Source organism: Ostrea edulis, chromosome 2, assembly GCF_947568905.1.
Source record: "Ostrea edulis chromosome 2, xbOstEdul1.1, whole genome shotgun sequence".
NCBI classification, from domain to species: Eukaryota; Metazoa; Mollusca; class Bivalvia; order Ostreida; family Ostreidae; genus Ostrea; species Ostrea edulis.
The window spans coordinates 87,050,706-87,066,167 of record NC_079165.1 but is presented as its reverse complement, the minus strand read 5'-3'; the positions used below and the strand labels follow the sequence as shown (position 1 = coordinate 87,066,167).

At 35.8% G+C, this 15,462-nt stretch overlaps 1 protein-coding gene across 2 annotated transcripts; it reads left to right on the top strand.

Annotated features, from left to right (window-relative positions):
* The first annotated feature begins 1,101 nt into the window (after positions 1 to 1,101).
* LOC125680107 (plancitoxin-1-like) lies at positions 1,102 to 14,475 on the top strand. Of its 2 annotated transcripts, none has more exons than XM_056155301.1 (8): positions 1,102 to 1,371; positions 7,809 to 7,980; positions 8,541 to 8,652; positions 10,291 to 10,452; positions 10,646 to 10,807; positions 11,165 to 11,262; positions 11,732 to 11,854; positions 14,230 to 14,475. In XM_056155301.1, the coding sequence occupies exons 1-8, from the start codon at positions 1,268 to 1,270 to the stop codon at positions 14,347 to 14,349; spliced, it is 1,053 nt and encodes a 350-aa protein (XP_056011276.1). In that variant the 5' UTR covers positions 1,102 to 1,267; the 3' UTR covers positions 14,350 to 14,475. The 2 variants fall into 2 exon arrangements, with proteins under 2 accessions (XP_056011276.1, XP_056011275.1); XM_056155300.1 differs by having other exon boundaries at positions 1,126 to 1,371; positions 10,291 to 10,456; positions 10,650 to 10,807.
* The last annotated feature ends 987 nt before the right edge of the window (positions 14,476 to 15,462 follow it).

Here is a 15,462-nt window from a genome sequence, read left to right as displayed (position 1 = left end):
GCAAAAAATTATAGCTGTCCTATCAGTGTTGAAAATACAAAAGTTGGAGTCCTATCACTATGTGAGTCAAAATAAATGTGTGTCCTATTGCATTTGCACCAGTCCCAACCCCCCAATAAATCTTGACAGATCCATAACCCCCACTTTTTTAGTTTCAATTCAAATTTTAAGACAAGACCTTGAAAATTATGTGAAATTTTAGAAATTGACATTACTCCTAACATGTCCTTTTAAACTCTCAAATTTGATATGAACGTTTTCGCATATCAGGTGCAAAAAGGTCATTATTTATTTCCTATTACTAGTACATGTATTAAACTTTTTTAACCTGTAGTGTTAGAAGACATGATTATGTATCTATTTTATGTAATGATTGATTTGTGTTGCTCATGTTGTGTTGACACCAACAGAAAAATCAAGTTTAATTGAATAAATTTTAAGTGCAAAAAGGTCATGTTTAAAATATAAAACAATGTAGCTCAATAACAAGCGCTGCGACCCCAGTTTTTCTTTTTAATTTCCTAATTCTCCTCAAGTAAAGAAATAAAAAATACACTTCCCAAAAATTTGACATTACTCCAAATCTCAGATGCGAACCTCTTTAACGTCCTGCTCGAGAATTTTTCACTCATATGAAGACGTCATATTGCCGATGAAGGGCAGTCTGACTCTACTACCGTAATTCACTTCGTTGTCGGCTGGCTTTATAGTCAAACTGCGGTGAAGGGCTGCAAAACTTGGGCCTTATGTTCGGTGCTTACGGTCTTTGAACAAGGAGGGGTCTTTATCGTGCCACACCTGCTGTAACATGGGGCCTCGGTTTTTGCGGTCTCATCCGAAGGACCGCCTCATTTAGTCGCCTCTTACGACTGAGGATCTATTCTAACCCGAATCCCCACAGGACCGAAGACACTTGGAGTCTGTTCGCTGTGTGTTTTGTTTGCTTACATACATAAAGTCTTCAGTAACATATTCTCTATATTATAGATCGGTATTACTTTCTTTGCGATCGCGTCGAACATAAAAAGTTTTATAACTGTAGACGATGCCATTTTCTTATCATGTGGCCCAAAGTAAGTGGACTTGACGGAAAAGGTCGAGCAATGTTCCAAGTGCAGACACAAATCAAAGTCCAAAATAAACTTCCTTGTGTTAAATTAGGAAAACAAACATTTAACGATTTTTTCTATCTTTGCGGAAGTGATTCCCAGAGCTACATGACTGTATACATTGGCGAACTTAGGGAAATATTCGTCTGCAATTTGATATGGGTGCAACTGTGATTCCTTTCACGGTCATTCTGCTCAACATGGGGGTGTATTATTGCTTCTGTTTAAGTTGTATGACACCCTCGGGAAGGCCTGTCGACTGGTAAGTTTAAAGTTCAGCGTTTGATAAAGAGATCTGTAAGGTAGTCAATCAGACTGTAGAGCTATAAGGTAGTCAATGAGACTGTAGAGCTATAAGGTAGTCAATGAGACTGTAGAGCTATAAGGTTGTCAATCAGACTGTAGAGCTATAAGGTAGTCAATGAGACTGTAGAGCTATAAGGTAGTCAATCAGACTGTAGAGCTATAAGGTAGTCAATGAGATTGTAAAGCTATAAGGTAGTCAATGAGACTGTAGAGCTATAAGGTAGTCAATGAGACTGTAGAGCTATAAGGTAGTCAATGAGACTGTAGAGCTATAAGGTTGTCAATCAGACTGTAGAGCTATAAGGTAGTCAATCAGACTGTAGAGCTATAAGGTAGTCAATCAGATTGTAGAGCTATAAGGTAGTCAATCAGACTGTAGAGCTATAAGGTAGTCAATGAGACTGTAGAGCTATAAGGTTGTCAATCAGACTGTATTATACGTCCTCTCGAGAAAGTTCCGCTCATATTGAGACGTATCGTCGGAAACCCACGGTCGGTTACACTTCTTTTTACCTAAAGAAGTGCGACCGACCGTGAATTTCCGACAATGATTGAGACGTCACAATATGCAGGTGAAATACCACAAATGTATGTCACGCCGTTTTTACACTTATTCCTCTTTAAAGATATCTCATAAATCTTATAAGATATTTCATAAAAGTTATAAGGTATCTTCTAAAGTTTATGAGATATATCCTTTATAAGACATATGATATATAAAAGATATATGAGATATCTTATATTTTTGCTTCATGATATATCATTAATTAAATGATATCTTATATAGTATATAAGATTTCTCAAAAACTTTATAAGGTATCTTATAAACGTTATAAGATATCTTATAACTTTTTAAAGATATCTTGTAACTTTTATAAGATATCTTATAAAAAAAAAGTTTATGCGATATCTCATATATTTTATAAAATATCTTATAAAAGATATAAGATATCTTATATGTTTTATAAGATATCTCATAAACTTTATAAGATATCTTATATATTTCATAAGGTATCTCATAAATGATTTTTATAAGATATCTTATAAACTTCATAAAGTGTCATAATTTACTTTATAAGATTTCTTATAAATCATACCATTTATCGTGTATGTATTATAAGATATCTCTAAGTTTATGAGACATCTTATAAAAATTCATTTATGAGATATCTTTAGTTGTAAAATATATCAGATATCATATATTTTCTGAGATATCTTATAATCTGTAAATTATATGAGATATCTTTTAGAATTTATTAGAAATCTTATTAAAAATAGAAGATATCTCATGATTTATATATCTTTATAGAAGAATAAATATGAATATGACGAGCCATACAACAGATTTATGATTAGCGCGCAGAGCCGTAGCAGTTGGGTGTTTTAACGTGCCAACACCTGCCGCGACACCTGCCGGTTATAAGGTCTTATCCGACAGACCCGTGATTCTCACACCCAAGTATCGAGCGTTTAGCCAAGGAGTAATCACAACCTACATCTATGTTTTAGGTTTGACGCGGTCATGTAACGACCCGGTGTTATATAGTTAGTGAGTCCCCCATAGTGAGACTTCCTCCCAGAGGACTGGCTATATATAGTGATACTTCATCAAGGAGGACTGTCTATTTAGTGAGTCTTCCTCCCGGAGGACAGTCTATTTAGTGAGACTTCCTCCCGGAGGACTGTCTATTTAGTGAGATTTCCTCCCGGAGGACTGGCTATTTAGTGAGATTTCCTCCCGGAGGACTGGCTATTTAGTGAGACTTCCTCCCGGAGGACTGTCTATTTAGTGAGATTTCCTCCCGGAGGACTGGCTATTTAGTGAGACTTCCTCCCGGAGGACTGTCTATTTAGTGAGACTTCCTCCCGGAAGACTGGCTATTTAGTGAGACTTCCTCCCGGAGGACTGGCTATTTAGTGAGACTTCCTCCCGAAGGACTGGCTATATAGTGAGACTTCCTCCCAGAGGACTGGCTATATAATGAGATTTCCTCCCAGAGGACTGAATATAGTGAGATTTGCTCCCTGAGGACTGGCTATATAGTGAGACTTCCCACCGGATGACTGGCTGTATAGTGAAAGTTCCTCCCGGAGGACTTTCTATATAGTGAGACTTACCCCCAGAAGACTTTATATATAGTGAGACTTACCCCCAGAAGACTTTCTATATTGTGAGACTTACCCCCGGAGACTTTCTCCCGGAGGACTGGCTATTTAGTGAGACACCTCCCCCCTCCTGGCCCGTAAGACTGGCTATATAGTGAGACTCCCCCCCCCCCCCCCGCCGGAAGATTGGCTACATAGTGAGACCCAACCCCGGAAGACTGGCTATATAGTGAGACTTCCTCCCGAAACACTAGCTAGATAGAGAGAAACCCCCGTCCAAAAAGTCTGGTTATTTAGCGAACTTTAGGTTTATGGAGCGCCAAATTACCATAAACATAAATAATTGAAGATATCTTCAATTATTTGAAGATATCATCAATTCATTTGATGCGCGCAACAATTGAATTAAAGATCTCTTCAAATAATTAATGATATCTTCAATTCTGAATTATTGCGCGCATTAATTGAATTGATGATAGCATTAATTCTTCGGCTGAATTGATGCACGCTTTAATTGAATTAATGATCTCTTCAAATGAATTAATGATATCAACAATTGAATTGATGCGCGCTACAATTCAATTGAAGAGAGCAATAATTGATATAATGCGCGCATTAAATCAATTGATGAGAGCAATAATTAAATTGATGCGCGCATTAATTCATTTAATGAGAACAATAATTGATTTAATGCACGCATTAATTCAATTATTGCTCTCTTCAATTAAATTAATGATATCTTTAATTCATTCGAAGAGAGCAATAATTCTTTTAGAGAGAGCAACTATATAATTAAAGATATCTTCAATTCAACATATTTACAATTGAATTAATGATATCTTTAATTGAATTGTTGCTCTCTTTAAAAGAATTGATGCGCGCATTAATTCCTTATACAAAAGCATTGTAAATGATTTAAAGATATCTTCAATTGAATTAAAGAGATCATCAAATTATTTATACCGAGCTCTAAATTAATTATTGCGAGCAATAGTTGATGCTCTCATCGAATGAATTGAAGAGAGCAATAATGGAATTAATGCGCGCGTCAAATCTATTATTGCTCTCGTTAATTGAGTTAATGCGCGCATCAATTGAATTGAAGAGAGCAATAATTGAATTAATGCGCGCATTAAATCAATTATTGCTCTCATCAATTCATTTAATGCGCGCATTAATTCAATTGATGAGAGCAATAATTGAATTGGAGCGTGCATTAATTCATTTGATGAGAGCAATAATTGATTTAATGCGTGCATTAATTCAACTAAAGAGAGCAATAATTGAATTGATGATATCTTCAAATAATTTAAGATATCATCAATTATTTGAGCTTATGTTAATTTGGTGCTCCATATAGGTTCTCCCAGGAAAGTCTCATTATACAGCCAGACTTCCAGGGCTAAATCTCACTATATAGCCAGACTTCCGGGGGAAAATCTCACTATATAGCCAGACTTCCGGGGGGAAATCTCACTATATAGCCAGACTTCCGGGGGTATATCTCACTATATAGCCAGACTTCCGGGGGGGGTCTCCCTATATAGCCAAACTTCCGAGGGGAAATCTCACTATATAGCCAGACTCCCGGGGGGAAATCTCACTATATAGCCAGACTCCCGGGGGGAAATCTCACTATATAGCCAGACTCCCGGGGGGAAATCTCACTATATAGCCAGACTTCCGGGGGGAATCTCACTATATAGCCAGACTCCCGGGGGCGATCTCACTATATAACCAGACTTCCGGGGGAAAATCTCACTATATAGCCAGCCTCCCGGGGGGAAATCTCACTATATAGCCAGACTTCCGGGGGTATATCTCACTATATAGACAGACTCCCGGGGGGGAATCTCACTATATAGCCAGACTTCCGGGGGTATATCTCACTATATAGCCAGACTTCCGGGGGGTATATTTCACTATATAGCCAGTCTCCCGAGGGGGGGGGGATCTCACTATATAACCAGACTTCCGGGGGGAAATCTCACTATATAACCAGACTTCCGGGGGGTATATCTCACTATATAGCCAGTCTCCCCTTTACAATAAGGTTCCCCCTTTACTTTAGTATCCTGAATGCGGTAGTCCTTTTCGCTAAAATTTACAATGTATTTAGCACAGTGTCTTTTATGCTTAGTTTTAATTCAGTTTACCACAACGTAATGTCCGGAAATTAGATACCTTTAAATCAGTATTTATATCAGTCGATGTGGTTTCTTGGCTCTGAAAGACGAGTGGGGGACCAATCTTCAAAGGCAATGGGTCTGAAGAGTCTGCCGTTATGCCTCCAGTGTGTCATGGCTAAACCCTGGTGGAGGCATGGGATGAGGCCCCTAGTGTTATATAGAGTAACCCCCTCCCTTCAGTAGGTTTCTCCTCCGGAAAATATATCTATGGAGGATACAAAAGGGGTATTTACGACCTATGTTGAAAATTCAAAAGTTATTTATTCTCTATTTACCATTTTATCAATCGTCTATCATCGTATGAAAGTCCCTTTAAATTAGATTAAACTGGTTTTCCCCCCTGTGTTTAGCGTAAAAACAAGAAAAGACTCCTATTTTTTCCTTGGTGTTAGCTTTACACATATATACATAAGAGTGGACTCTCATTTATAATAAAACTAGTTCAAAGTACTTGATTTATCATATGATAGATATTCAATTATAGTACGCTTTGAATAGTTCAATTATAGCACGCATCAATCAAATTATTCATTTAGAATTTTTCATTACTGATTGAAGTTTAAGTAGGACAGATAATTGTGCTTTGAAAACCTGTTATGAGAAAATGATTTCACGAAATGATGGTTGGATTTTGAACATTAAGGAAGAGTTGTCAAAGTTAGTATTGAGTTGCATATGAGATAAGATTACTTCAGAAGGCAGAAACAAATTAACAGTTGGGTTTGGGGGGGGGGGGTGTTTTTTTAATTTGGGGGGGGGGGTTGTTTTTTGTTTTTTGGGTTTTTTGGGGGGTGGTTTTTTTTTGGGGGGGGTTGTTGTTTTTTTGTGATTTTTTTTTTTTGAAAACAAATTGACATTTAAGACATCAGTAATTTGATATGTAGAAATCATACATTCAATCACATATATTGTGTGCGTTAATTGAATTAATGATGACATCGGTTAATTAAAATGACACGTCATACTGGTCGTTGAATTTTTAACGATATCTTCCATTCTGTGTATGGTATAGATATTAAATTAATGGTAAGGAATAATTTTTATTTTACATAATTTAGATGATATAATTAATTCACTTTGGTCAATTCAGTATTTAACTACTGATAAAAAAAATTGCCCGTTCAATTAATATTTCAAACATATAGCTGAAATTGCAACCAAACACGTACAATGTATTTGTATTGTACAAGTTTCTCTACTAGTGGTTAGGGGATATAGCCACCCCTTTAAGGGAGATGACTCACTAAATGACAAAGCCAGTCTAAAAATAAAATCCGGACCAAACACGTAGGGAAAGGTCTCACTATTGATACATTATACGTATGAGAATTATGGAAAGCGCATCAAATGTAGAATATCGACATTTCCAGTGTGTTTGCCTGTGACAACTTTACAAATTATAATGTCAAACATTTTCTCATGAACGTGTTGCAGTTATAAACAATACGCGTATGAATACAAAACTACTTGATAAATATAGTACGTCTATTTACATAACTAAAAAGTCTGACAGAAATGAAAGCAGAATGTAAATATAAGAGATTTCATTTTGAAAACACATGAGGGCCGGTATATGAACTGTGACGTTCGCGCCGGTATACTTTATACGGAGCACTGATGCGCTTTATAAAGCGTCCAGGCGTGAAGCGTTGCAGTTCATACTCTCATGGATGATCTACTGCGGATTGCCCCATTTACCATATAGATATATAGGGCTCGCGGCGGGTGTAACCGGTTGACAGAGGATGTTTACTCCTCTTACGCACATGAACCCACCTCTGGTATGTCCAGTGGTCCGTGTTTGCCCAACTCTTAATTTTGTATTCCTTACGAGAGATGTGAGAATGACCACTATTCGTTATCTTCACCTTTTTATCACACTCTGTTATAATGAAATATAATTAAATAGCAAAAAGAGAGAGAGAAAAACCCATTGTATTTTGTTAGTGAAAAGATATTATTCCCTGCAGTCTGATTAAAACCAGACCCTCTTCTCCTATCGTCGTCGGGGGGTGGGGGTGGTTTTAATCAGACTGTTATTCCCTGTTATCTAAAAAGTTGCCATATTACATGAAGACATGTATTCCATCTTTATAAGGTTTATGATGTACAAAGTACCCAGATCTACCCACAGCATGCCAATCAAAACAACAGGGGAGGAGTTCTACTATTTAGACTCGGACCGACCTGTCTTTTCCTTTAACAATGTCAGCATACAGAAAGAACATGGAAACCCATTGTTCAAAACTCTTCAACAGATTTATGGCGGAGTGAGTACTCTCTCTCTCTCTCTCTCTCTCTCTCTCTCTCTCTCTCTCTCTCTCTCTCTCTCTCTCTCTCGTAAATGCCAGTTGTATCCGTACATTGACTATCGACGTCATTTCCGAGAGAAATGTGTGAAGATTTTCTACCTCTCCCCGACATATACAAGCATATTAAAATTATAATAGCTCTCAATCAGAGATTGTTATAAAAATGTGCTATTACGATAGTTTTGTATGTAACTTTAATCATAGTTATTGATAAAAATCAAAATTAAGTTTAAGATTTTATCAAAATAAAGATTTCTGTTCTATAAAATACACAGCGTTATATAGAATTAAATTTTTGAGCGGGAAGACAATACTGTAATTTTACTTCATTCAGTGCATCTGGATAGGTTTACCCCAACAAAAATATTAACAACCAAAGTTTACAACCCCCCCCCCCTTTTTTTTTGTCATTGAAATAGTAAATCACAATTTTGCACCAAAAAAATTTCGACATCATAAACGAGAGTTACCGTATGTACGTATATACCTTAACAAAATCTCACAACGGTTTTTCCTAGAAATCCCGACAGTATGCAATGTATAATGATGAACGCCCACCATCCACGGGCTGTACGATCAAGCAGCTAGCAAATCGTACCTGTCAAGGGACCCTTGGCGCTCATATGAAAGGTAATACTTAAATATATTTTAGCACAATTAAACATGGTATTAACCTGTTTGCACTTAAAATTTATTTGATTAATCTTGATAAGCAACACAAATCAATCATTACATAAAATAGATACATAATCATGTCTTCTAACACTACAGATAGAAAATTTAACACTAGTAATGGAAATGCATGTAAATAATGACCTTTTTGCACTTGATATACGAAAAACTTCATAATGTAAAAAAAAAAAAAGGACTTATTAGGAGTAATGTCAATTTCTAAAATTTTACACAATTTTCAAGGTCTGGTCTTACAATTTTCAAAATTGAAATTAAAAAAGTGAGATTGGTTCGTGTGGATGTTGGTTTGGATCTCAAGAGAATTGAGCTTTTATTATGAGACGTTCAGGAATGGATTTAATGGTATTAAAAGTCAAGACCAGTATATGTAAAATTTCGATTTCATTTGTGTACAACATTAAAGCTACAAATTTAATGATAGTTCTAAAACATTCAGGAGTGATACCTTGCAGATATTGCTTCTCAAGGTTACGTGTCAAAGATCATGGTCAAATTGACCCCCTTCCTGCAATTTTGGGGGTCTTGCAAATGTAACTTGTAGGTCTTCGAGATCAAATACCGAAGTCAAGGCTCACATTGCGAGAATTCATATCTTTTTTGCTTAACCCTTTCTGACATCAGTAAATAATCAGGGGGCTTACAAGCTGTCCAGCCCAAAAGAGAATATTCTAACTTCTTTAAGCAATACAAAATAGGGAATTGGGCAAACAGGAACCCATGGATATACCTGAGGTGGGATCAGGTACCTAGGTGGAGTAAGCATCCCCTGTCGACTGGTCACACTCACCCCAAGCCCTATATCTGGATCAGTTAAACGGAGTTATCCGTAGTCAAAAGCAGTGTGCCAAAAACAGCCCAACACTTGGTATGAAACAATTCAGACAGCATTTGACCCAATAATAGGTTGTAATGGCAAATTATTAAAGATATATTTAGACTTTATTTAGTTTTAATTCAATTGCTAAAAAAATTCCAGGGGCCTGTTTTACAAAACAACTTATGGCAAAGTCACAAGTCTTAAATTGTATTATACAGTTGTTTCTTCAAATGAATGAGGTAAACCTTTCTGAGGCTTAATTTTCAACATTAAATTTTTTTTTTATTGTTTTTTTTTTTTTTTTTTTGGGGCATTTGGAATGAATGATGTACAATGAACTGGAAAATTCCAGTATGTAAAGTTGGTCATAAGTCGTAAGTTCTTTTGTAAAACGCGCCCCAGTATTTTATTGCAAATTGTTTCTGGTGGGTTTAACTTGGATATGAAATAAAGTATCATGCATATCATTCAGTATTATTGTTTGTAAGATAGTTGAATTAAAAGTTTGAAATACTTCACATTTTTTGTTCATTGATAAAACACTAGTGCTGTCCTATCAGTGCTGAAAATTAAAAAAAAAAAAAAAAGTTGAGTCCTATCAGTATAAGCAAGTCAAAATGAATGCGTGTCCTATTGCATTTTGCACTGGTCCCAACCCCAATATTGACCGGTCCCTTACATAGCTATACACATGAGGACAATATTTCATCATAAGTCAGTCATATTACATAAATATATTTATGAGGGCAATATTTTAGGCGCCTATGCTTTTGATGACAAGAGTGGATTTTGGTTAATTCTAAGCGTACCCAAATTCCCAGCTCCCAAGAAACATGGTTACAGTTATGGAAAGGAACAGATCAGCAAAGGACAAACTGTCCTCTGTGTCACGCTACACAGCGAGGACCTGCAGAAAATGGGCAAGTTCAGACCGGAATCGGTCTCTTTTATCTCACCAAAATTATATCTAGAAATTTCATGAATCATTAAATACGTAAGTTTCTAAAATATATTGCTTATAACAAGTCTTGGTAAACTTTAGCTGCAGGACTGTAGATCTGTGGGGAAAACTCGGTATATCCTGCACCTACGAATTAATATTTTTCATTTCAGAAAGAGTGTTCAATCTCACCAAGCCTATGTTTTATGATGGTAATGGACCCACGATGAAGACTTCAGATCTACACAACACCACATCTTCTATTGACATTCCTTTCATATCTAAAGGAGGACAAAAATTTCGATCATTTGCCAAATCGGCTTACTTTGGAAAAGGTCAGATTAAATATTTTCATAATATATGTAAACTCATTATAAATGTGTATATAAAGGTATCAACTCCTAAAACTTTTTTTTTGAAAACTATTAATCTTTGTTTACATATCTTCAACAAGGGGATGTTCCTAGTCCTTTGTGAATATATGTGTTTGTAAATATATTTATGTTCATCTGTGGATAAATTATAAAAACTACAACTTGCATTGCATTGAAAAATATTTGCGAAAGGTTTGATGACTGGCATTAGGGCTGGTTCAATTTGTGGACGAACATGTGACCTGAAATGTTTATGGTTTCTGAACACACTAGTAATTGTCTCTTAACTTGTACATACACTGAACTTTGATTTTACAGATTTGTACGATTCTCTGGTGGCTGTTAATCTGCGAGACGATCTGTTTGTAGAAACTTGGTATCCTAATCTTCCATCCAACTGTTCTACTACATACAAGGCAAGAGACAATCTCTGTTTACAAACCCTGTGTACATTAATCATAAATCACGTTCACTATTTCTGTTCACATTCCATGTTCACAATCTCTAATCATAAATCACGTTCACTATTTCTGTTCACATTCCATGTTCACAATCTCTAATCATAAATCACATTCACTATTTCTGTTCACATTCCATGTTCACAATCTCTAATCATAAATCACATTCACTATTTCTGTTCACATTCCATGTTCACAATCTCTAATCATAAATCACGTTCACTATTTCTGTTCACATTCCATGTTCACAATCTCTAATCATAAATCACGTTCACAATTTCTGTTGACAAACCCAGTTCGCCATCTCTGTTCATGAACCCTTTTCACAATCTCTATTCACATTCCATGTTCAAAATCTCTGATCACAATCTTTGTTCACAAACCCTGCAAAGGATCTCGCTGTACTCCCATTTTACATCTATTTCAGGTTCAGAATGTGAAGACAGTGGGGTTTGATAATGGATACAGTTTTCCGGCTACCATAGATCATGCTAAGTGGGCGGTAACCAAGGGGAGTCCCTGGATTTGTATAGGCGATATCAACAGGAACGTGAGTAGATATCATTTTATGTAGTGCACACAAGCAATCATTACTGACTGAGTAGAGAAAAAGAGTGGTATATTTAAGGAATTTTTTTTTTAACTTAAAGGACACATTACATGTTTCCAAAGTATACAAATTAATTATATGCATTTTTTTCTTTCTTATACTCATGGCAATTAATTCTAATACATTTTTGTAGTTAGTTCGCCGAAATATTGCGATAATTTGTAACATTACGGATTTAAATCTAAGCTCCGATTTCAAAGTCTCGTTAATCAGTTATAAAGGTAGTCAAGTTGGTATCAGGATCGTACCCAGGAGAACTCGTACCCAGAAATTTGGGTACGAGTTCTCCAAGAGAAGTCGTACCCATCTGGAGAAAAACTTGTCAATTGTATTATAATAATCTGGGTACGAGTTCCTTGAGATAAAACTTTGTCATTTCAGTCATAAAAATCTGGGTACGAGTTCTCCCGGAGAAGAAAACTTTGTCATTTTATTTGATAAATCTGGGTACGAGTTATCTTGGGAAAAAAACTGTGTAATTTCTGTCATAAAAATCTGGGTGCGAGTTCTCCTGGAAAAAAAACTGTGTAATTTCTGTCATAAAAATCTGGGTGCGAGTTCTCCTGGAGAAAAAAAAATGTTATGAAAATCTAGGTACCAGTTCTCCTGGAGAAAAAAAACCTTGTAGCATTTTATTAAATGGATTCTCCCGATGTCTTTTTGTCATATAAATTCTGGTAAGAGTTCTCCTGGAGAAAAAGTTTGTCATTAAGAATTGTACCATTTTAGATATTGGAATCCGAGTACAATTTCTCCTCAGTAATGAAAAAATGGAGGATTTCATACATAATTTACTTCGAACATGTCTTTCAATTGAATAAAAAAGTAAATACAATGATCACGAGTTCTCCTGGAGAAAAACTTCGTCATTTTGTCGTATAAATCTGGGTACGAGTTCTCCATGTGCCGGAGAATATAGGTACGCCATAAAAATACGTCGCAGTTTAAAATGGGTGTTTAATTGCAATAATTATACTAATTATAGCCAAACAGCAATTCCAATGAAAAAAACAACAACAAAAAACAACCAATAAACAAGTATGTACCCAGACTTTTATGAAAGAAATGACAAAGGTTTTTTTTCTGCAGGAGAACTCGTACCCAGATTTATCCGACAAAATGAGAAAGTTTTTTTCTCCGAGAAAACTCATATACCCAGATTTTTATAATACAACTGACAAGTTTTTTCTTTAGGAGAACTCGTACCTATAGAATTTTGGGTACGTTTTCTCCCACAGAAGTCGTACCTGGGTACTATTTCTCCAAGAGAAATCGTACCCATCAATGTTTGGGTACGAGTTCTCCTGGGGGAAAACTGTCATTTTACCATATAGAAATATGGGTACGAGTTCTCCTGGGGGGAAATTGTCATTTTATCAAATATAAATATGGGTAGGAGTTCTCCTGGGGAAACTTTGTCATTTGTATAGTTACAAACAGATGACACAAATTGTTTGTAATATCTAAAATATAGGAATTTCACAGGAATATAGGAATTTTTGTGTATAGTTACAAACAGATGACACAAATTGTTTGTAATATCTAAAATATAGGAATTTCACAGGAATATAGGAATTTTTGTGGAAACATAGGAATTTATAAGAATAACCCCCAAATACAGAAATTTAGAGGAAACTTGACGCCCTGTTCTTGCTCTGACTGTGTCTTCTTATTTTCCTTTCTTGGGAGGCAAGGCAATGAGTTTGACAGTGTTTAATGTTCAAGAGCTAGGTGACAACTGATGCTAACGCACGATTGCAAACATTATCGAACAACCACCTCATGACTGCTGTGATCGATCGTGCAAGCTGTTACAGGTGGCCTCGATTGATCGGTCGCCACTTGTGGCACGATTACCCTTGACTGATCTTGCGATCGATCTTTTCCAATCATAGGAGATCGTGCTACCTTGCTTACCACCAATCGTACGACCATCTACCACCTATCGTATTATGATCTTTCACCAAATTGCAGTATGCGATTACAGGTGGAGATCATAGCTTACATTGCCAACTGATCGTACATCTACAAATTTGCCACCAATCGCACGATTCAGTGTGACTGAGGCTTAACGCGATCGCAAAGGACGTTACACATAATGGCGCGTGAAATATTGTAAATATGCATATCGCAAGATTTGAATTTCATCGCTTTCAAACTCGAAAGCTACGCAAAACGTTTCATTTAAAACACATGTAAAGTAGTTTTAGGCATGAAAAGAATTAATTTGGCTGAAAATCTTTAAAAGTTTAGTAACTGCTTATAACAGGTATTTAAATGTACTGCAAATGTAAATTTTTCTTTTCAACTTTTAGAAATCTCAGTTTAAAAGAGGTGGAGGAACAATGTGTTTATCTCATGAGGGTGTATCCAATCAGTTTAGAAAACTCGTCAAAGACTACCAGAATTGTAGCCGTGCAAGAGACGGTGATTGAGGAAAAGACTCTCACTTTAGCAATACTTCTAGATGTACATCTGAATCACCAAATTCAACAACAATTACTTGTTTGATAAATAAACATGTTAACTATGGCAAACGAAAGCCACCTACACTAACCAAGGATATAGTTACAAGTTTTATTTTAATGTACAGAGAGCGCTGCTGCTGCTGCCATATCAAACATAACTTTATCAACTTTTACAGCAGGCTGCCACATACTTTATCAACTTTTACAGCAGACTGCCACATACTTTATCAACTTTTACAGCAGGCTGCCACATACTATTGCAAAGTCTGCCACAATTCATGGTCTCAGCCAACTGATGCCCCTAAAACCAAGTTCAAACTGAACTGTATTGACAAATTACAGCACGATACATTTATACAGCTGAAATTTCCATGTTCAGCTACTGACTAGTACCGAGTTCTGTGTAACAGCAACACTGCTCTATTTTAACATTCCTCCATATTACATAAATTCTATAATAGTAAAAATATCAAAACTATCCACCAAAAATACAAAACCCACAATACAAACATCTCAACATAATTAAAACATCCTTGATTACAATTAATAACTGATTCCTACCACAAACATTACAACATAATAAACAGTAACTTGTGTCTCAATCCCAGACTACAATTAATAACTGATCCCTACCACATCTCAACATAATTAAAACATTTATGTTTACAATTAATAGCTGATTCCTACCACATCTCAACATAATTAACAGTAACTTATATCTCAATCCCAGGCTACAATTAATAACTGATTCCTACCACAAACATCTCAACATTATTAACAGTAACTTATATCTCAATCCCAGGCTACAATTAATGACTGATCCCTACTAAAACATCACAACATAATTAACAAGTAACTTGTGTCTCAATCCCTGACTACAATTAATAACTGATCCCTACCACAAACATCACAGCATAATTAATTAACAATAACTTATATCTCAATCTGTGATTACAATTAATAACTGATCCCTACAGCAAACATCTCAATATAACTATCTCAGTCTGTGATTACAATTAATAACTGATCCCTACAGCAAACATCTCAATATAACTATCTCAGTCTGTGATTACAATTAAT